Here is a 24,728-nt window from a genome sequence, read left to right on the forward strand (position 1 = left end):
AATTTTTCAAATCGGATAAGCCCCCCAGCGCCAATCCATGGTACCGTAAATCATGTTTTTTTCGAATGATCATATTCAAGGAGCCGTAGGGGAGAGGGGAAGAGGTTCACATATTCAAACAAAATTGTAAATATTAGTATAAAGTGCAATGTTTTGAACGCAAAAAAACCCGAATCGATTCGCTTTTCGCGTTATCGAGAAAAAAATATTTGAAATAAGGCAAAAATATGGTGTAAAAAGTACTATGCCCCCTTAAGTCATTTGGTATGCTTTCTTCACGAGCTCAAAATGTCATTCAGTTGCACAGTTTTTGTCGATAAATGTATTATCATGAATATATGTAAACATTTTCACTACTATAGCGTGCTTGAAACTGAAGTTGCCCCGAATAACTTTAAAAAAGTATTTCCCCACCCAAAAGAGAGAGGTGCTGGATCAGCGGTGGTTGATTGCGTAGGCAATGGGCTTTGCTTTTTTGTTTCAGTCTACAATATATAGCTTGCTATACAGTGAATCGAACGGTATATGTGAACTTGACTCGAGTTGAACACATCTCTTAAGTGTGTCAATAATATATAAAAACGTTACTGTTGACTAAAGCACTAGCGTTTGGGAGCTTTTTTAGTATTTGTGTTTGTAGTGAAAGCAACTAAGTGATAGAGCATGGATCATCGACTAACTAGTGTTATCATCTTGGGAATTGGATTCATGCTCTTATTTACCTCATTTCAAACGATGGGTAATATAGAGGTACACATTTTCTTTTTATCAGAAAGTACACGTGTACTAAAATTTCAAAATGAATTTTTTACAGCAAACCATTATAGATAGCATAAAATCTGACGATCCTTCTTTCAATGGCGATGGATACACCAGTTTGGCGGTAAGGAATTTAATATGTCTTTAAAATTGTATGTCATATCGCATTATGCCTTGTCTAATAATGCTACCAAGTTTTTGTTGCACAGTTATTATTGTTTTTAAATATTTTGAATTCAGTAAAAATTGCTGCTTGTATATTGCGCCTTGAAGCAATTTTACGAGTCCTTTGGAAATTCATATTTTAATATTAATCATCCTGTACTTACTAAATACATTAGGGGTATTCACATAGCGCTTGTTATGCTGCGTATGCGTGTATATACTGCCGCTACTCGCATTACAGTTCCATTTCCATAGAAACTGGGACTGCAATGTGAATAGCGGCAGTATATACACGGAATACACCGTTTACGCAACTTAGCAAGCGCTACGTGAATACCACTATTGAAAATATGCTTGTCAAACAAGGAGTAGGGAGTGCAGTGGGGAGGCAATAATAAAAAAAAACCCGAATTAATCCACCCAGCGCACTATGGCGCAAAGCTGGCTAAAAGTCAAAAATCCAATTTCAAGTTTTTGTCGTTATTATATTTTTACCATTTTTTGGAGTAGTTAACCTGGGAAGTTAACCTGAAATTTTTAGCCAGTTTGAAGTTAAAATGAATTTTTGACAAGTGTCTGAACCTGAAGTTGAACATGTTTAAGAATGATATTTTGTTCTTCGATACAAAATGTATGGAAAACTCAACACCAATATTCAGCGATCAAGAAAGTATGTTGGGAAACGTCAGAAAACGATCACATTTAATGCATCTTATACGAAATTTTCTCTACTTTTCGAAAAACTAGGTGGCTTTCTGCACTTTGTTGCGCTAAGGAAAGAATATCGATTTTTTGAAAGGTATATTGGAAGTGATATCTTCTCTTTATATGAATGAATGATATTCTGTTCCATAGAAGGAATGAAATCACTATAAAAATTATCTTTTCAACACAAAAATCAAAAAGGTTAATGAATGTAATTCTGTATACACTGAGAATATAATTTCGTATTTTTTTTTGAAAAAACATTCGTAAAACTATATTTGTAGCTGATACAAATAATTTCATACTATTTAAAAACTTTCGTAGGCTTATTGTCTACAGCAAATGTTGTTATTACGAATGGTTCGTATTTTCTACGAGAGCACATTCGTAGCTGTCTTACATCAAGACCCATTTGATGCACGACTGTTGGCTGGCATCGTTAACGACGAAAACGGGATGCGATGATTGTATGAAGAGTAGAGTGTCCCAAAATAGCACTATGTCAGAAAACCCGGAGGCTCAACCCTCAAATGATAGCTTAGGGTGTCACAACAAAACTTTTATATGACGTCAACATTGGTTGCCGCGATTTAGGGGTCGCACATTAGAGTTTTATGAAAAAATGGCATTTTTCAGGAGTAAATTCAGAAAAATATTTTTAGAAATGGTAAAGTGGGTAAAAAAAGATACTTAAATATTTTTTTTCACAATCATTGGGATCTGATACATTCATAAAAAAGTTATGGTGGCATGTCTGGAGTCATATTTGGTTACAAAAATTTATTGAATTTGGCAAAAATTTAAAATTTTTGAAATTTCATTTAAATAAACGTCAAAACAGGGTATCGAACAGTATATCAGAGTAACGTACGTATACTGTATAGATGAGAAATTTTATGACAAACAACTTTGCCGAAGAAAATACGGACGTATGTTCAAATCTCGCTGAGGTATTCACGTTTTTCTGAAGGCGGGGCCAAACATATTTCCGAAATTTTCAAATTTTAGTAGTTCCACGTGAAAAAGGTAAATGATAAAACGTATTTATTCTAAACGTTACCTACGTGTTTGATAGGAAGAAATATGCACCTTCCACAGAATTTAGCACCATTTAGGATCAAGAATCACTTTAAAAAGGACGTACTTATTTTTAAAGGTACCATGTTTGAAAAATCTTATCTCCCGAAACTAGGGTTGCTCCAAAGTGATGCCTAAGCGTGAGTTGTAGAAAGTTGATTTTTAAACCTGAAAAAATAAACACTGAAATTTTTTTGACCCTTTTTGTACTATCAGTAGATGGTAGAATCAGCAAGGTGTACAGATTGAAAGGTAATATTTATTCTAGTTGCTAACTTGGTAATATAACACGGATAACATAGGAAAAGGGCACGTTTAAAATAAAAAAATAAAATCTTATATATCAAATATCTTAAATCAAATATCTTAAATACGGCTGCATTTAGAAGCTAATCATTATTTTGAACACATGTTGTCAAGCACATACGAAGTTGTTCTTCAAATTCACATTACATATATGTATAACGAGAAATATAAGAATAGTAATAAGAAATATAATAATAATCTTAGGTTACAAAATATTCATAAAGGTCATTGTTCTACAAAATCCTTTGATAAATGTTGCACCATTTCAGAAAAAGTCTCAAAATGCATCAAATCACCACTATTTTTCCAAAAAAAATCGAAGTTACCATTTCCTGTATATTTTAATTTTACATTTTTACCTGACGTTAGAACACAGTGAATTTTTTTCAGTGTTTATTTTTTCATGTTTAAAACTCAATTTTCACAAACTGACGCTTAGGCTTCATTATGGAGCAAACCTAGTGTCAGGGGATACAATTTCTCAAACATAGTACCTATTAAAATAATTACGCCCTTTTTAAAAATGATTCTTGAGCCTTAATGGTGCCAAATTCTTTGGATGGTGCATGTTTCCTCTTATCAAAAACACAAGTGACGTTTAGAGTAAATAGTTTTTTCATTTACCTCTTTCACATGAAACTGCTAAAATTTAAAAATTACAGAAATGTGTTTTGTTCCGCCTTAAGAAAACAGTAAATATCTCTACGAGATTTAAAAAGACGTCCTTACTTTCTTCGGCAAAGTTATTCGTCATAAAATTTCCCATCTATACAGTATAGCTACGTTGCCCTGGGACACTGTTCGATACCCTGTTTTGATATTTATTTAAATGAAATTTCGAAAATTTTAAATTTTTCCCGAACTCAATCAATTTTTGTAACCAAATATGACTCCAGACATGTCACCATAACTTTTTTATGAATGTATCAGATCCCAATGATTATGAAAAAATAGTTAAGTACCTTTTTTCACCTACTTTAACATCTCTAAAAATATTTTTTTTTGAATTTACTCCTGAAAAATGCCATTTTTTCATAAAACTCAAATGTGCGACCCCTAAATCGCGGTACCCATTGTTGACGTCATATAAAAGTTTTGTTGTGACCAGAGCTGCAAAAATTCAAAATCATACTGTTAAAATGCGCCAAAATGAGTTAGCTACGAAATCAGCAACCTATGATTCGTGCTACCTGATAAATGAATTAAGGGCGCTATCGTGAGCGCCGCCGTCCAGTATGTGAACTTTGTTTTTCCTTTAGAGATTGTGGCAGTCAACTCACACATGATATCACTGAGTCTGAACTTTAAAGAAAATCATTTTCATTTCAACTAAATGATTTTTTTTCCGGGAGCGCCTATGCGTATCAAGAATGTTCATAAAAGTGCTTATAATATAATTTACATTGTGTGTTCAATCATGAATGGTTAGTTCAGACGCTATTAGAATTTCATTTTTTAGGTATAAGCAGCAAGATTTTTTGTTTAGTTGCACAATTATTGTGATTAGAATTAAAGTGTTAAGTAAAAAATCTTAAAACTGAATTCTTGCGAACATAGGCGCAATGTATGTTAACTGCCTGTGTGTCTATAGGCGTTACTGAAAAAATCATTTCATTTGTTGAATGCTGATATTTTTGATAACTGAAAGTAGCTCACTAGACTGCGTAGGGAAAGTAAAACGCGCGCAAATTCAAAATCAGCCTTTGGATATGTAGGTATCAAATATCTCCGAGTGCTATGATTTGATGTTGGTGTTACAATAGAGGGAATATAATGAACTGATATTTTCCTTTTTTCAAACTCATTATTTTCTGTCAACTTTTTTCAGCCCTGGTTGTGACACCCTAAGCTATCATTTGAGGGGTGAGCCCCCGGGTTTTCTGACATAGTGCTATTTTGGGACACTCTAATGAAGAGTAAATAGACTTGTGCAATTATGACCTTCTTGGTATGCAGTAGCTGTAGTTGTGTGGTTTGCGGCGTCGTCGTCTGTTCGTAAAGAAGTATGACAAACGAGCTCAGTTCAATTCCCGATAAAATCAGTTTTTTCGGAGATAGAGAAGATTTCGCTATTTTTCGATAGGTGTCGGTAATGTAGCATAGTGACACCTATCGGAAAATAGTTAAATCTAGTATTATTTTTATCGAGAGCCTTTTCGTGCATTCGTAAAATCTACGAACCATTTTGTAAAATGCAATAATTCGTACGAATATAGCTTTGTTAATATGTACAAAACATTCAGGACGGATTTTACGAATCTACTTCGTGGTAGAAAACAACGAAAGAATTCGTAAAGCAAACGCAAGCTTTCGTACTATAAATCAAGTTTTATTATCAGTGTAGTAGTTCCTTTTCGGAAAATTTTGGACCGCTACATTTTTACTTAGCTCTTTCTGAGTAGGAGTGGTGCCAAAACCATCATTTTCAAAACCAAATTTTTTTCTTTAAATATTCATAACTGCCCAGCCAGCATTAACTCATCTATCAATGTATTGTAGTAGCAAACAAACATGTGTTTTTCAGGACAAAGTTGTATAGCTATATGAATCTGGTCGCGCCTAATCGGATCTTCTCGAATAGAAATACCTTTATACAGGGATGATTCCTCCTCAGAAGAAAAAAAGAGAAGAGAAAAATTCAATCTGTGCTCAGTCTTCAACGCGATTTATTCTACTCCGTTTCATTTTAACTTTTCTCTTTCTTGCTGAACGCAGTTGTATGAGCAACCGCACACTGTGCTACTCATTGAGGAGCAACAGAATGTTAATACACTTTGAATACGTTGATGCGATACGCTGACGTATGACAACTACAAGTAGTTTTAACATGGGTAGTGCATTTTTTTTTTTTTTTTTTGAAACGATGGTTCTACATGGTAGTGCGTTGAGAAAAAACCCGAATTAATCCACTTTGCGGCGTGACCTAGCCTTTCTACTGCCACAATAATCATTATATAATTTCTCAGGAACATCTATAATTAACTTGACTATATTTTTAAATATCCGTTCCGCAGGGATGGTTCCTCCTCAGAAGAAAAAAAATAGAAGAGAAAAATTCAAACTGTGCTCAGTCTTCCACGCGATTTATTCTGCTCCGTTTCATTTTAACTTTTCTCTTTCTTGCTGAACGCAGTTGTATGAGCAACCGCACACTGTGCTACTCATTGAGGAGAATCTTAATACACTTTGAATACGTTGATGCGATGCGTTGACATATGACAACTACGGGTAGTTTTAACATGGGTAGTGCGTTGAGAAAAAACGACGATTGTCAGTAGCGGTCATTGCCATCAGAAAAATATTAATCCATTAATGCAGTTGAATCATGATTCTTATATTTAGTATATCCAGTCGAGTTTGGCTGCCTGTGAACGCAACTGCATCTATATGGTTAGGCATGTCACAACGGCAACAGTGCGAAAAATGTTATTTAGATATGACAACATTTGAATTCCCATGCATTTACTTCTTGACGCGCACCAACAGGAAAGTCCCATTATAAACAAAGGTAATTCTCCGCTAAGATTCAAAATTTAACGACTTTTGATTGTCTTGACTCCTCTGAGTCTATAGTTGCTGTACGCGCACCGGTTGTTTTGTTTTCACGTTTACTGCTGTAGCTACCGAGAGGACCGGGAGCAAAACCGAAAGTTGCTCATTTAAAGAGCGCATTGAGAAGTTTTTCTGCGCGACAGTTTTTCTCATTGTGTTTAGTCTGTTTCTCATTGTGTGGATTTATTTCTCATTTCTGAAAGCAGTTCTGCTCATTGTGTTGAACAAAAAAAGTTGCACTTTTTGCGCAATGAATGAGGAAATAACAAGCCTGCCGTTCCGTATTCCTCAAAATCCTTATTTGCCAGTAAAATTCACAACGTATTGCGTAGAATAATTATATTTTCTTTCCTTGGGTGCGTAAATACTTGTAAGCGTAATTTACGTTATTTGATGAACACCTTATTTAGTTTTATAATCGGTTTGCCTTAACTTTCGGGTTTCAGAGCCATATACAAAACTTGTTTTGAACTGACAATATGAAATATGTGTTCATAGCAGATTTTTTGATATTTTTTTTTTTTGAGTGGTTTTAACCCAAAGGGTAGATTTTTTTTTGATATTTTGATATTAATACCATGCGTTCAAAAGTTAGCATCTTTGAAAAACAAGAGTTCAGAAAAATTATTATTATACCTACTTCGCTTTTGAAAAAAAAGGATATCTACAACAAAATGATTAATCTCAAAATTTTACTATTAGTTTGCTTGGCTTCAATTTTGCAATATATCTGAATTAGAAAAATAACTGAATAGAGCATTAGATATGAAAAAGAGAAATTGAACTTTTTCTTAGCTGGCGCTCCTTCAGATAATTATTTGTGCATGAAAATCAAAACTTAAGCTTCTTTTGAATGTACTTTCATGAAACGATAGTCATTAACTTGATCACATCGTTTTTACAATGTTAGAGGGTTAGGAAAACAAAATGAGGTCGAAAAATAGTGCAAAAACTGCGCCATAAACATGCTTGAGAATGAGAAATATGAGCGATATGATTTCCAGTGCTTGTCATTTTTGATTTATTTATTAAAATATGATACATGGCATAAGACATCTGTCCTTTAAAATGTCACTAACGAAAACAAACCTTACAAAGTTACTACCGTGCAACGTTTACTTCCTATTTTTCATATAACATAGCTCTAGTATCTATGGATTGGAAAGAGCATCTATTAATGCGCAAAATTTGTATTAAATTTGTATAAATTTATTTGGAAAAATCAACTCACTAGTATTTTGATCCTATACACCACTATATGTACTTATATACTTAAATTAACTGCTTTTCTCCGCTTTTTGCTTTTCTTGTACAATTGTGAGTAACAGCAAGTGAAGAAAATGACAATTGAAATCTAAAAAAGAAAAGAAAAAACTTTTCGATTGAATCCCACTATTTAATATTTATTTGCGACAGATACGTAGTTCGCCTACGACGTGCAGGCTTCATCAGTGTCTTATTTAAAGCGTATACGTATCTGTCGCGAATAAATTAAATAGTGGAATTTACTGCTCATGGATGCATAGTCGACGTAACGACCAGCACCATAATTGTTGAGAAAACGCATTTTTATCGTGAAAACCCGAATTAATCCACCTAGCGGCGTGACCTAGCCTTTCTACTGCCACAATAATCACTATTTAATTTCTCAGGAACATCTATAATTAACTTGACTATATTTTTAAATATGCGTTCCGTATTCCTCAAAATCCTTATTCGCCAGTAAAATTCACAACGTATTGCGTAGAATAATTTTATTTCTTTCCTTGGGTGCGTAAATACTTGTAAGCGTCATTTATGTTACTTGATGAACACCTTATTTAGTTATATTTACGTGATTTATCGAAAAATAATGTAAACACAAAAGATAATTTTTACAGACTTGAATGAATATATATAGAAAATTAGAAATTAACCCTCTAACGGGTCTACAGACGGCCTTAACTTTCGGGCTTCAGAGCCACATATGAAACTTGTTTTGAATTGATAAAAAAGAAGAAAAACAAAAAGTTATTTATATCCTTTAATTCTACTACTATTGAAAAATACGTATTTCGGTCTCGACGTATGACATTCATCAGTATCTAACTAACTTAGACTGTTTTGTTTTGAATTGACAATATAAAATATGTGTTCATAGCAGATGTTTTGACATTTTGATATTAATACCATGCGTTCAAAAGTTAGCATCTTTGAAAAACAAGAGTTCAGAAAAATTATTGTTATACTTCGCTTTTGAAGAAAAAGGATATCTACAACAAAATGATTAATCTGAAAATTTTACTATTAGTTTGCTTGGCTTCAATTTTGCAACATATCTGAATTAGAAAAAATAACTGAATAGACCATTAGATATGAAAAAGAAAAATTTCTTAGCTGGTGCTCCTTCAGATAATTATTTTTGCATAAAAATCAAAACTTGAGCTTCTTTTGAATGTACTTTCATGAAAAGATAGTCATTAGCTTGATCGCATCGTTTTTACAATGTTAGAGGGTTAGGAAAACAAGATGAGGTCGAAAAATAGTGCAAAAGCTGCGCCATAAACATGCTTGAGAATGAAAAATATGATCGACATGATTTCCAGCGCTTGTCATTTTGGATTTATTTATTAAAACATGATACATGACATAAGACATCTGTCCTTTAAAATGTCACTAACGAAAACAAATCTTACAAAATTACTACCGTGCATCGTTTACTTCCTATTTTTCATATGACATTTCTAAGCTCTAATATCTAATGATTGAAAAGAGCATCTATTGATCCGCAAAATTTGTTTGAAATTTGTATAAATTTATTTGGAAAAATCAACTCACTAGTATTTTTAATCCTATACACCACTTTGCCTATACGCTTAAATTAACTGCTTTTTTCGCTTTTTGCTTTTTTTGTACAATTGTGAGTAACAGAAAATGACAATTGAAATCTGAAATCAAAAAAAGAAAAAGCTTTTCGATTGAATCCCACTATTTAATATTTATTTGCAACAGATACGTAGTTCACCTACGACGTGCAGGCTTCATCAGTGTCTTATGTAAAAGCGTATACGTATCTATCGCGAATAAATAATAAATAGTGAAATTTAGTCGGTAAAAGTTTTTTCTTTTCTTTAATTTCAGAGCTCGTATTCCACTAAGAGGCTTCAAAAACTTCAGACAATTGACATGTTTCTCACTTTTCTTGAATTTCAATGAAAATTTAAAAATTGCAAATTGTCATCACATACTGTACTGTACTGTACGTGTACATACATACATACATACATACATACATACATACATACATACATACATCACACACATTGAATACCATCAACATTTGATTGATATGTTTTGATTTCACACGTTTTAACGGTTTAATATACGGTGCTCAAGTGTTAAAGTTTGAATAACTTTTGAATGAACCGTCCGATTTTAAATAACTCGGTTTCGTTTGATAGATCTCAGCAGTAATTTCCAAATAATAATAAAATATGTGATGTTTTTCATTGAATTAATGCTTATATGTTACAAAAATATGTTTTAAATACTGTTTTTTCATATTTCTTTATGTAACTTTCAAACTACAAATCCAATCGTCATGAAATTTGGAAGTTAAGGGTTTGCAACGCTCCTCTTTCATATGCAATCAATTTTGTTCAAATCGGTTAAGGAACCTGTGAGACAATTAAGTCCCATATTTTTCGTATTTTCATACATAACTTTTGAACTAAAAGTCCGATCAGTATGAAATTCAATAGCAACCTATGGGACACCTAGACCTTTCATTTGACACTAAGAACATTAAAATCGGTCCAGCCATCTCCGAGAAAAATGAGTGAGATTGAAAGCGTTACATACCCACACACACACATACACACGCACACACACACACATACATACACACACACACAGAAAATGCTCAGTTTTCAAAACTGAGTCGAATGGTATATGACATTCGGCCCGCAGGACCTTCTTTCCATTTTCGGTTTTCCAAGTGATTCCTATACCTTTGTACTATATATTTATATAGTAGAAAGGCAAAACGACGATTGTAAATAGCGGTCATTGCCATCAGACAAATATTAATCCATTAATGCAGTTGAATCATGATTCTTACATTTAGTATATTCAGTTGAATACGGGTCACGGGCAGCCAACCGTGAACGCAAGTGCATCATATGGTTAGGCATGCCACAACGGCCACAGTGCGAAAAATATTATTTAGATATGACAAAAGTCCCATTATAAACAAAGGTAATTCTCCACTAAGAGTCATTCAGTGGTTGGAGAATTCGCGAAAAAGTGATCATTTGAATCGATAAACATCCCTCATGAACATACACTATTCGCCTGCCTCGCCGATAATGCACGCATCAGCTTTGAATTTTATCACGAACAGAACCTTAATGTGAACATCAGAATTCATTCAAAAATTGAATATTGAACATTGAGTGTGTTCGATTTTTCGGATATAGAATGCCCGGGAACGTCGGAAAGTATTCAAAATAATATTACCACGAAAAGGGAATAGTTTAAAGTAGTGTTAGTGGCTTCATAAGCAGCAGAAAGCGTTAATTCGCACTTTTACGTTGCTCACGATATTCGTATATTCAGCGATGCTACGAAGCGTGAGTGTATGTTGCTCATTGTTATAGGTGAATTGAACCACTTGCGTGGGTGTTTTATCATGATAAAAACCGTTTGCCAATGCTCGGCGTATCTATTCATTTTGCGAGTTTTCCAACCTCTGGATTCATTTAACGACTTTTCATTGCCTTGACGCCTCTGAGTCTATAGTTTCTGTACACGCACCGATTGTTTCGTTTTCATGCTTACTGCTGTAGCTACCGAGAGAACCGAGAGCGAAACCGAAAGTTTCTCATTCAAAGAGCGCATTATGAAGTTTTTTTGCGGGTCAGTTTTCATTGTGTGGATTTATTTCTCATTTCTGAAATCAGTTCTGCTCATTGTGTTGAACAAAAAAGTTGCATTTTTTGCACAATGAGTGAGGAAATAACAAGCCTGCCTATATAAGTGAATCGTTTAAAATTAATCCTCAATGCGTATATCGCCTTCAAAATGGTAGGGGAATGTCGTCGTGGTTGGGCCGCCTTTTTGACATTCGCTCATAACTTCCGTTTCAAAAAGAATTTTTAAAATCTAAATATATCATTGGAAAGGTCTAAGAATAAGCTATATTTCTGGAAAATCTTGAACTGATTGCTTAAAAAGAAAATAAAGTTATAGACATTTACGTGAAGACAAAAAATGTTGTCATAGTCGGGCCACGTTGTACAGGTTGGGCCACCGCTCTTAATCTAAGAAATACGTATTGAAATTCTATGTAGAAACATCAAAAGAATAAATTTCGTGAGCAACGACCCTTATAAGTATAAATATCCTATTTTTAATAACATCTTTGCGAAATTTTTGGTGATCTTGTAAAATCAATATTACTACAATCGCGTTTCCCGAAGTTTACTACTGCAATGAAAAATCAACAACAATCTAGGTTTTTATTATACTAATTTTGCTTTATTTCATCACATTTCCCGCGACTGACGTTCTCTAGCGAAAATTGCGCTTCTGTGCTTAAAATTATGGTGGCCCAACCATGACTACACAAGTGGCCCGACCTTTACAATAAGCGCTTTTGTGGCATTTACCCCCTTACCCCCTTACGTCCCAACTGGACGGGATTTTTCAATATCCTTCGAATAGAGCATAACACACTTAATAAATTTTCAATATTTATCCCGATAATTGCATTTCATGAATCATTTCTTGAAGAAAAGTTAACTGCACCGGCAAAACTTTTTTTGTATTGATTCAATCAGTGAATTCAGTACGCGTGTTTTGAATACACGATTGAAACTCACAATATTGTGAAAAGTTAGCTGTCACAGCAAGAAGTTTTACATTGCTTGTATATACGTATCACGAGTTACTAAAACTGAAAAAAATCGTGGTGGCCCGACCATAACGGTGGCCCGACGATAACGGCATTACCCTACGTGAAAACTAATATTTTTTGGAAACGGTGGTTCTACAATTGATACAATTGGTAGGGGAAATTAATGAAATTTTTTTCATTAAGGGGGGAAAGGGGACAGAGTGGAAAGAGTGGGACGGTGAGGGGGGGGGGGGGGGGGGGGGGTTGGTAGCTACGCTTAACAACATATATTATACCTACCACCACCACCCACCGCTTGTGATGTCGATACCTGTCTGTGATAATGGTGATACTGCTACTGCTCTGATTGATGAAACAAAAAAATTGAATTTCCGAAAAATCGATTTCTCTGCACTGGATCAGCACTTGCTTTCTATTGATTGGAGGGCTCTACTGGAGTATAACGATGTGGATGAGATGGCATCGAAGTTTTGTGAAACTATTTCGCGATGGTTGAACTCCAATGTACCGCTTGTGAAACGACCGGCTTCGCCTGCGTGGAGCACCCCGCATCTTAGGCAGTTGAGAAGGGAGCGCAACCGAGTACAGCGTGCACATTGGAAACGTAAGACAATACTGACACAACGCAACTTTAAACTTACTAGCGATGAATTTCGTCGTTTGAATGCGGTTCTGTATAAATCATATGTCCTGCGTGTGCAAACCGATCTCCGGAAACAACAGAAAAACTTCTGGAATTTCGTTAATTCGAAAAGGAAATGCTTCTCCATCCCTTCCCACGTGTGCCTTGACGGAATTGAATCCACTGCCGTTTCTGATTCTTGTGAGCTGTTTGCAAACTTCTTCTCATCTGTGTTCGCCAATAAAACAGCCTCTGATCGAGATGCACAAACCGCTGCTTCATACGTTCCTGCTGATCTGGTCGACTTGAATGTGTTTGAGATTACTACCGACATGATAATAACTGCTGCAAAAAAACTGAAGCGTTCTTTCTCTGCGGGGCCAGATGGCATTCCAGCTGTAGTCTTGAATCGCTGTATTGTACCGTTGGTCGTTCCTTTACGCATTATTTTTAACAAATCATTCGAACAAGCTGAATTCTCGAATATTTGGAAGGAGTCGTTTATATTCCCAGTGTATAAAAAAGGCGACCGCCGGAATGTTAGGAACTATCGCGGAATTACTAATTTGTCTGCCGCGTCAAAATTGTTCGAAATAATTGTTAGCAGTATGATGTTGTCTCGTACAAAAAACTACATATCTCCAGCTCAGCATGGCTTCATGCCTGGCCGTTCCGTTTGTACGAATTTAATGGAGTTTACCTCTACCTGTATTTCGCAAATAGAGAATAAGAAGCCTAATTTATGCCGACGATGTTAAGATTTTTCTCCCAGTAAAATGCATGAAAGATTGTCGCATACTTCAAGATAGCGTCGATCGGTTCGTCGGCTTTTGCGAAATGTTTGGTCTCAAAGTGAATACAACGAAGTGCAGCGTGGTTTCGTTCACTCGAAAACCAAACAAATTGTTGTCTGAGTATTTAATAGAAGGTGACGTAATTCCTAGAAAGGATTGTGTATGTGATCTTGGAGTAGAAATAGATAATGAGCTCAACTTTGTTCGTCATGTGGAAAAGATAGTAGCAAAGGCAAATTCGCTGTTCGGTTTAATCAAACGCCTTAGTGGAGATCTGAATGACCCGTATACTATCATTACTCTATACAATTCCGTAGTACGCAGTGGTATTGAATACGCGAGCATAATTTGGCAACCATGCTATGAAATTCATAAGAAACGAGTCGAACGAATTCAGAAAAAAATCATACGCTATGCCCTTCGGAATTTAGGATGGTCTGGAGAGATGCCCGATTACAAGTCGTTATGCATGTTGATTGGAACGGAAAGCTTAGAGAACAGACGACGTACCACAGATGCTCTTTTCTTAAAGGATCTACTCAGCGGCAGGTATAACTCGCCATATCTATTGAGTCAGATAACCGTGTACGATGGACGTTCTTCGTTGAGGCGGGTTAGGCCTTTTCAACTGACAAATAGAGTCCAAAACTATGCTAGAAACGAACCAGTATACAGAATGATGTCCATATTTAATAATTATCGAGATATTGTTAATGTTCAAATGACAAAGCAGCAAATTAAGTGTAGTTTTAGATTGTTTTATGTAAATTTTATGTGATAATTAATTAGTTTTAATGATGATAACGGGCGAAGCCTATCAATCAGTTAATCAATAAATAAATAAAGAAGCAAGTGGACGTAATCTACACGGACTTGAAAGCAGCTTTTGATCGAATTGACCATACAATATTATTGCATAAACTTATTCGACTCGGTGCATCTCAATCTGCAATGGCTCAGCTCGTACTTGCGTGACAGGGTATCGCGCGTGAAGCTTGGCTCGTGTATCTCTGCGCAATTCACCAATACCTCAGGTGTTCCGCAAGGTAGCAATATAGGACCACTGCTTTTTTCACTGTTTTTTAACGACGTTACGTTGCTCTTGGATATCGGATGCAGACTTGTGTACGCTGACGACTTGAAACTGTTTCTGCCTGTTGGACAAACTGACGATTGTTGCCGCCTGCAAGCGTTACTTGATACATTTGTTGACTGGTGTAAACGAAACTGGCTCACACTAAGTGTGGCAAAATGTGAGGTGATAAGTTTCTACCGCATTAAAAACCCGATTGTATTCAACTATCAGATTGAGGGGTCTGAGCTGCGCAGAGTAGGCTACGTTAGCGACCTTGGTGTGTTACTTGACACTAAACTATCATTGGACACACACACACACACACACACACACACACACACACACACACACACACACCCACACACACACACACACACACACACACACCCACACACACACACACACACACACACACACACACACACACACACACACACACACACACACACACACACACACACACACACACACACACACACACACACACACACACACACACACACACACACACACACACACACACACACACACACACACACACACACACACACACACACACACACACACACACACACACACACACACACACACACACACACACACACACACACACACACACACACACACACACACACACACACACACACACACACACACACACACACACACACACACACACACACACACACACACACACACACACACACACACACACACACACACACACACACACACACACACACACACACACACACACACACACACACACACACACACACACACACACACACACACACACACACACACACACACACACACACACACACACACACACACACACACACACACACACAAAGGATGGCAAATGGCGTTCCAGAACCTTGCGTTCTATTTTATACATCCACCATGGATAGAGAAGGATGCAACTAGAAGCACTAGTGTGGGTCGCAAGAGCAGCGGTATGCCTGTCACTCCGGACACAGCGATGAACGGTCCAGCGCTAATCAGGGTGTTGGAGAAGAATAGAGACGTATTACCTAAAGTGGTAGCAGCGTTACAGCAGCTCGATATAATAATCGAGTTCACGTTAGGTCACGGCAATTTCTTGAAGGGCCTGAAGCAGAGCTTGCTTATGCTTCGGAGAACCTAGAGTGCAGCGACCAAAACGCACAACGACCTCGTAGCGCGAGTAGGAGAGGTTAAGAAGGGGACCGTGAAGTCGTCGAAGTCAGTACAGTTGGATGCCTGCCCGGTGACGGGGTGTCGCAACGCGGCCCAGGAGGCCACGGAGAGCGCTACCAGCAGCGGTACGGCATCCGCCAAGCGTCCGAGACACTACGTCTCCGGGGGATGGCACACTTGGTGGACCAAAAAATGTCTGATCATGAAACGCCCTCAGGCGGGCGGGTTGGCGCAGCCACCCGATCAACCAACGGGTGGCCCGTGGACCGAGGTTAGGGCCAAGAAAAAAGGCAGAGAAAGCTCCAGCAAAAAATCACAGGGGTTGTGTACAAGACACGACCGTATATATAGGTGACGCAGGACTACGTAAGTCTCTTTGTAGTGATAGTGGCATGTATTCATGCTTGTAATTATTCGATTCTTCATGTATACATGCTATATGCAACATATATACATGCTACTACATGCTACATGCGTTGTATGTAACGTTTATCAAAGTAGTAACATTGCATACGTTCAATTCTCAAAAGATTGTGCATTTGAAAACAATTTAACAAAATCAAGAACACAAACTATTGCTTTCCTGCTACCTTACTGAAATTAAAGATTGTTTTTATTATCCATGGTTTCCCACGTTGAAGGGATTTTACCAATTCAATGCTATTTTATCAACAGCACTTCTTTTCACTACACTTCTAATGAAACGGCAAGCATGCGTATTCATACAGAGCCGTATTATAACCGAATACTACAGCTGTAGCACATTTTTCCAACACAGACATCAAATTCGCCGAGGTTTAATCGTCACGCAGTAAAGAATTTGCGATCTGTTGGGACAACGAACTTGTGTCATTTTTTTCTGGCACACTTCCCTAACACAGACATCAAATTTGACTAGGTTTAATCGCGTTCGTAAGAAATATGTTGGCACGAGGGGGCTTTGTCACTCTCTCTGGCGTACTTCCCAAGCAAGGACATCAAAATGGTCTAGGTTGAACCGCGATGTTAAGAAATCTTGTTGAAATGAGGAAACTTTGTCACTTGTTTTGGCTTACTTCCCAAGCACAGATATCAAATTGGTATAGGTTTAGATCATCGCAAAGAATCTTCCAACCAATCATGAAGCGAGAATTCTGGTAAAACATAGGTTCATTATTTTCAATTTTTCAATAGTTCAACATCAAGAATCCATACTTTTCTTCATTTGGGTCAATTCTTAGAAGATTTTCCGATCGACTGGTATCAGAATATTGAAAATCGATCGGAAAACCGCTGAGCTATTAGCGCTCAAAACCTTTCATTTTTCGTGACGCTCGCATTTTTCGATTTTTTGGAATGACACCCTATCTCAAAACTTGCCGTAAGACGTAGTCCTACGTCAAAAAAGCTCCACCTAAACCGGCAAGAAAGCGAGCGAAGAAGGGCGACGCTCTTATCCTGAAAACCGACCAGCAATTTTGAGCAAAGCTCAAAATAGATCTGGCCAACGTCGGCACCACAAGTACCTTCAGTAGGAACGGTGTGGAGCCTATCATTGACGTGACATTCGGCAGTCCTGGTCTGATAGTAGCATGGCTACGCTCACAGTGACCACCAGGCGGCCCGCTATGATGTCGGTCAGATAATATAGCAGCAGGCGGCGAGTAGAACCGACACTCTTACCACCCGTGGAATCGCCTCTCTGAGCTCCGTTTCCCAATTGTTCGAAAAGATTCCATCGACTTTTTTACTCACTGTTCAAGCCGAAATAAAATTGGCTTACGGGAAGGAACCGGCTGGTAGCATACGACCGTGATGGTGTCTCTGCTCGGTTGAGCCCTCAGGAAAACCACCCCAGTCACAGCGTCACAGAAAGAAGCAGACTGTATCTCACACGGTGGCGGTGCATGTTGCACAGAATTCACGCAAAAGTCAACACACTTTAAAATAACATTTATTAACACTGAATTTAACTTAACATAAAAATTTAATCAAACGTATTGTGTAAAAACTGAATTAAGACTGAATGGTAACGAAGTCGCGCATGTCCTTTTCATCGGCGCAGTCCTTTGCTCTCGTCCTTGCTTCGTAAACATCCAATCGGCGCTCGCTCCCCACTGAACTGAACTGACCGACCCCACTGACTGAAGTGATGGTGTGATGTTGCGAAATATTTTCGGTGGACGTCGGGTGGCGTCGTTTTACATGTTCGATCAGTTTCAAACGCGATGCGCACATAAATTTTCCATTCGTCGTAGTAGGCATTTTTTTCTTTCTGGTTTTTCATAATGCAATATTTTGATATTCCTTTCGTGTGACGGCTTAGGAATGGCTGTTAATGGACGACCAATCAGAAAGTCACCTGGCGTGAGAACTTCTGAATCTCCAGGGTCAGACGGCATGGCGCAAAGTGGTCGCGAATTCAAAATTGCTTCCACCTCTATAAGTACGGTCATGTACTCCTCAAATGTTAAGAGCGCATTCCTTGTTATCCTCTTTAAATGATATTTTGTATTCTTTACGGCTGCTTCCCAGAGACCCCCGAAATTCGGTGCTCCAGGAGGAATAAACGACCACAAAATTTCCTTTGGCTGGTAATAGGACTACAACATATCGGAAAAAGGTTGGTTATTGAAAAGTAGGAACAACTCATGAAGCTCGGATTTAGCACTCTTGAAGTTGGTGGCATTGTCGGAATACATTCTGCTGGGAACTCCTCGTCCAACGAATCGTTGAAGAGCAGCTAGGAAGGCCTCCATAGTCAGGTGGGAGACAAACTCTAAATGTAGCGACTTAGTCTTCATGCACACAAACACGAAATATACGATATAATGTCTGGTAAATTTTCTTACTTGATTTCTACCATCTTATAGCCAAAATCTTCTTCGTAGAATGGCCAACAGAGTCGACGGTCCAACGTGTTTGAACTCCTGATGATATGCTTCGATAATCGATTCAGTTATATGATGCTTTGGCAGAATCAGCTGATGTTTACTATATTCTGGGAGATCAGATTGTTGAAATCTTCCTCCTACACGCAATAAACCGTCGTCTGAGAACGGCGTCAAACAAGCTATGCGACCGCTTAAATCATTATCCGCTACTTGCTGCAATTTCATGGAAAGTGCAACGTGCTGCACTACTTTAACGATGATGTTTGAAGCTAAACGAATTTCTGGGATGCTTAGATGACGATTTTGCACCCTCTTTGATGCATCCTTTTTTTGGCAATTGCGGATGAAAAGCAAAACGTACCCAATCACACGTTGCAGCTTACGGAAGGAGCTGAATCTCTTAAACACAGGCAGACTCGGAATTAGCAGTGTTAACATTTTAACCTTTCTCATCTCTGGTAAATCACAATCTGGGATTGTAAGCGCTGGTTCATTTTCGAATTCAGCGGTCTGAAGGAATTGTGGACCATTCTACCACAAACTATTACCTAACAAAAGCGCAGGAAATAGTCCACGTGACACTATGTCAGCCGGATTGTCCTTGGAACGCACATACTTTCACGAAAAGTTACTGGTTTCATTGATAATATCAGCCACACGGTTTCTTACATATACTTGTAACATGCCGATTGGCTTGTTGAGCCACGCAAGTACTACTGGGCTGTCTGACCACAGGACGATAGTTTGGAATGTAAGCTTCAATGCACCTATAACCTTCAAAAGCTAAAGCTAAAAGCTCCTTGCGATGAATGTCTAGCGGTTTTATGGGTGTAACTTTAGATTTGCTACAAAGGATATGAAGCTTGACTGTGCCATCAGCAAACACTCTCCGGACATATACTACTGCCCCATAAGCAAGGCTGGATCCCTCACAAAACCCGTGTAGATCAAGAGCAGATTAGCCTAAACCAGTGGTGCCCAGACATAGGCGTGGTGCGGGCCATATCAGATCACCAAACGAGTCCGCGGGCCGCAATGACTTCTGACGATTTCCGCGCATAACAAAAGGTTTGACATAGGCGGCAGCAAAAGCCGATTTTGAAGTAGGACTACTTCTTTGATTTCTATATTGGGGTGCACTTTAGAAAAACGAAAAGGAAACATGTAATGAAAAGTGGTTATGGTTTGCACGCTTATAACTCAGTCATTCGTCAACAGATTTTAGAGATATTGGTATCAATCGATTGGAAATTTTTCAAAAAATCCATTACAACACAGTAGATTACATGTTTCCCTAACAGACGTTTAACAATCGAGAAAATATGAGTCGAATATTTAATATTTTATTATTTACATTTTTTTGCCTTCCCGCACCAGTGCTTCCCTAGCACGGATGACAGAAATATATACGAGATAAGCTATGGGTTAAACTTCCTTTCCTTACCTTCTTCGGTCACCGGCTTTCGTTGGCGAAACATCAGCCAGCAGCAGTTAGCTTGCGACGCATCGGACAGCTAGTTTTCGAGACACATCGGTGGCAAATTGGCAATTTTAAAGGCTGTATTTGAAACTTTGTTTGCCTTTGCCTCGGTGTGCGTCATCAGTCGGTCGCCGACTTTCGTTGGCGAAACATCAGCCAGCAGCAGCTAGCTTGCGACGCATTGGACAGCCAGTTTTCGAGACACATCGGTGGCAAATTGGCAATTTTAAAGATTGTATTTGAAACTTTGCCTTTGCCTCGGTGTGCGTGATCAGTCTGTAGCCGACTTTCGTTGGCGAAAAATCAGCCAGCAGCAGCTAGCTTGCGACGCATCGGACAGCCAGTTTTCGAGACACATCGGTGGCAAATTGGCAATTTTTAAGGTTGTATTTGAAACTTTGTTTGCCTTTGCCTCGGTGTGCGTGATCAGTCTGTAACCGACTTTCGTTGGCGAAAAATCAGCCAGCAGCAGCTAGCTTGCGACGCATCGGACAGCCAGTTTTCGAGACACATCGGTGGCAAATTGGCAATTTTAAAGGTTGTATTTGAAACTTTGTTTGCCTTTGCCTCGGTGTGCGTCATCAGTCGGTCGCCGACTTTCGTTGGCGAAACATCAGCCAGCGGCAGCTAGCTTGCGACGCATCGGACAACTAGTTTTCGAGACACATCGGTGGCCAATTGGCAATTTTAAAGGTTGTATTTGAAACTTTGTTTGCCTTTGCCTCGGTGTGCGTCATCAGTCTGTAGCCGACTTTCGTTGGCGAAAAATCAGCCAGCAGCAGCTAGCTTGCGATGCATCGGACAGCCAGTTTCCGAGACACATCGGTGGCAAATTGGCAATTTTAAAGGTTGTATTTGAAACTTTGTTTGCCTTTGCCTCGGTGTGCGTCGTCAGTCGGTCGCCGACTTTTGTTGGCGAAACATCAGCCAGCAGCAGCTAGCTTGCGACGCATCGGACAACTAGTTTTCGAGACACATCGGTGGCAAATTGGCAATTTTAAAGGTTGTATTTGAAACTTTGTTTGCCTTTGCCTCGGTGTGCGTTATCAGTCTGTAGCCGACTTTCGTTGGCGAAAAATCAGCCAGCAGCAGCTAGCTTGCGACGCATCGGACAGCCAGTTTTCGAGACATATCGGTGGCAAATTGACAATTTTAAAGGTTGTATTTCCACCATTTGTCTGCGGATCAACCTTACTGAAAACAGTAATTTTATTTATTGCTAGATTCCCGAGATATACCGAGATAAAGTCAACGGTTCACAGGTGTTGTACAAAATACAACAGCGCAAGTAAACCTTCCGTTACTGCGCAACTGGGGAATCTATTATATGAAATTCGTACAAAAATCACCGGATTTGGCATTGGGAGACGAATTGCTCTACATTCGTAGTCCTACTTCAAGCCTGCGCCCGTGCCACTAGGCATGGACCCTTATACTTTTTAAGAATCACCACAATATTTAAACTGGAAAGCAATCAGATCTACAATATGCACGAGGTATTACGACTGATCTAAGTGATCTTTGTGTCATCAAAAAAATTATTCATAAGTCCGTCATCCCCCAAACTAGTCCGCGGGCCGCACGAATCATAACGAAGGGGATTGGCCATCACTGGCCTAAACAAACAACAGAACAAGGAATTCGAATTTCACTCACCCGGGGTAATGCTTCTTGAAATTGTTGCCACTCTGTTAATATATCTCCTTGTAGTTTCTCGTCCCAGGAAAGATTGTCAAGCCAAAGGCGGTGCATTAACAGCTTTGCTGACTGGAGATAAAAGTCCAAGCGAATCAAAAAACTTCCCAATCTCGTATACAACATGACGTTTGGTAGCGGCAGTCTCAGCAGGTTTGACTAAAAACCGAAACTCATCAACACCAGGACACCAGATAAGCCCTAGTGCCTTCACAAATGCGCCAATAGGAGAATGGTCCAATTCGATGGGTTTCTCTCGATCACTCTAATTCCGATCACTCAACCGAAATAGCCAAGTTTTAGAAAATTGAGCACAAATCTGCAGTAAATGAGCATGCTCAGTCATTGTGCTATGTGTTTATGTGTCAGTTGTTGAAAAATGACTGCCTTTGGGGCGCCATGCACTTCAAAATAAATTAAATTCGACAGGCAGTAGCAAAAACCGCCATCAAAATATATTTTCTTAGCCGAAGTGCTAAGCGCACGATCAAATTTGCTAGGATCATAGCAGTGTGGAAACGTATTACCTTCTTCGGTATTCTATAATAACAAGTAGATACAAGCATATATAACCGTTCTATATCAAATTTGGCTGAAAATATGTTGAATTTGCGGAATTTATTCCATTAAAGTGATTGATCGGAATTATGAACATAACTTTTTTCTGCTTTTAATTCCGATCACTATACCATAGCTATAAATTCGCAAAATGCATGCTAACGTAGCTGCTATTTGGATTTTAGGATTATTCGCAACATGATAACATGGTAGGATTATTGAAATTTTTTGACGTAGAACTACGTTTTACAGCAGGGTGTCACTCCAAAATTTGGAGTCAAACCAACGTCACGACAGAATGAAAGATTTTGAACGCTGATAGCTCTTCCAATTTAAAACGGATTTTGATCATAAAGAAAGCAGCAATTGTATGGCTTTCTTGAAAAGATTGTTTTCCAATCGCTAAATGGTTAAAATTATCGAAAACTAAAGCTAAACGGAACGAAAACTATAGCTAAATTTTTTCCATATATTTTCCGAAGGATAGTCTTGCTTCCCTGACAAGACAGCTGTGGCTGCTGCTGCTTCAAGACAGAGAAGTGAAATAAACTTGGGTGTTTTTATGCTTGCTACAAAGCACAGTAAAGCGTAGGTGGTACTTTCCAATTTGGAATTTTGACCTTCTGTTTTTATACGACAGACTTCGCAGCCAACTGAAAGAGTACAAGACAATTGTAGAACTGGTGCCACAAATCCTTTGACTCTTACCACCTTTTTCAGTAGAGATTCGAACATGCGACGTCTAGCTTATTAGACCAGTGCCGTACCATGAAGCCAGCTGAAAGGTTCAGACCACTGAAAGCCTACTGAAAGACTCAGACTCTAACGCTGCAAACAAGCGATAGCAACAACGCAGTTATGGACTATCTCATTATGTCTGTTCTCTTATTATAACAAAATATATTATTAACAAAGTTCAAGGAGAAAACTTAAGTCCTCAATTAAATTTTCTCCTAGAACTTTGTTAATAGCTGGATGCGTGAGGCAAATTTCTATACTGAAATACTGACACTGGTAAAAATATTCGTTTTTGATATCAAAAATAACTCACCTACCAAAAATACGATACAATTTATTAAGCGTGATAATATTACTATTATGCTGCTTGTTTTATCTCATATTACGCAATTTTACACCACACCTATATCAAAATGGTGTAAAACGTTTTCTTTAATATTCGAGCTTTCTTCACGAAAACCAGCCTAACGTAGTTCTACGCCATCATGTCTGGAACACAATCTTTCTGGTTTGATTTTTACTATTATTTATGAACAAATTGATTTGAAGGTGAGTAACGCGATCGTAGCGACTCAGTCCGTATACAAAGCGCACACAACAATTTAGGGCTACACGCAGCCTATCCATATCACCTGAACGAGCATTAAGCAGCAGTGTGTCACCGAACATAAAATGTGGCAGAATTAGTGCTTTGAAAAGCTTTAAACGTGTGTCTACAGGAACGAAAGTGGCACAACAATATAGTGAGCGTAGAGTACCGTAAATTTTACCGCATTGTTGGCTAACCGAATCTTCCCATTGCAGATCGGCTCGAAACGCAAATCCCAGATTTTTTGCGCTCTCCGTCCATTCTATGGTCTGTCCGTCCAAAATAATCGTGGGTAGTAGATTTGATGGCACCACCTCCCTTCACGAATAGTGCCTTGCTTTTGGATTGATTGACGAACAGCTGATTGCGTTGAGACCAGGTCGCAATTCTTTCTAAATCCTCATTAACGCGCCGCCCTAGCTCATGGGGAGGCATTCCACGAGAATGCAGGTACAGCTGAACATCATCTGCGTACAGTTGAATCGAACAATACTTTAGAACGGATGGCAAATCGTTGATGTGGCAACAGAACAGTAAAGGACCAAGTACGGAACCTTGTGGTACACCAGAGGTAGTAATGGCGATTTCAGAATAGTGGTCTCCACAGCACACGGTTTGGGTACGCTCCTTCAGATACGACTCTAACAAGGTTACAGCTGATA

General features: G+C 38.4%; 1 protein-coding gene across 1 annotated transcript in view; it reads left to right on the forward strand.

The window, feature by feature from the left end:
• The first annotated feature begins 714 nt into the window (after nt 1-714).
• LOC128745929 (UNC93-like protein MFSD11) overlaps nt 715-24,728 on the forward strand; it is a 601,073-nt gene continuing 577,059 nt past the window's right edge. Inside the window, exons 1-2 of the mRNA XM_053842991.1 lie at nt 715-750; nt 815-883. Coding sequence (XP_053698966.1) covers nt 736-750; nt 815-883 — 84 coding nt within the window. The 5' untranslated portion in view covers nt 715-735. The remainder of the gene's footprint in view (nt 751-814; nt 884-24,728) is intronic.

The sequence above is a fragment of the Sabethes cyaneus genome, chromosome 1 (genome assembly GCF_943734655.1).
Source record: "Sabethes cyaneus chromosome 1, idSabCyanKW18_F2, whole genome shotgun sequence".
NCBI classification, from domain to species: Eukaryota; Metazoa; Arthropoda; class Insecta; order Diptera; family Culicidae; genus Sabethes; species Sabethes cyaneus.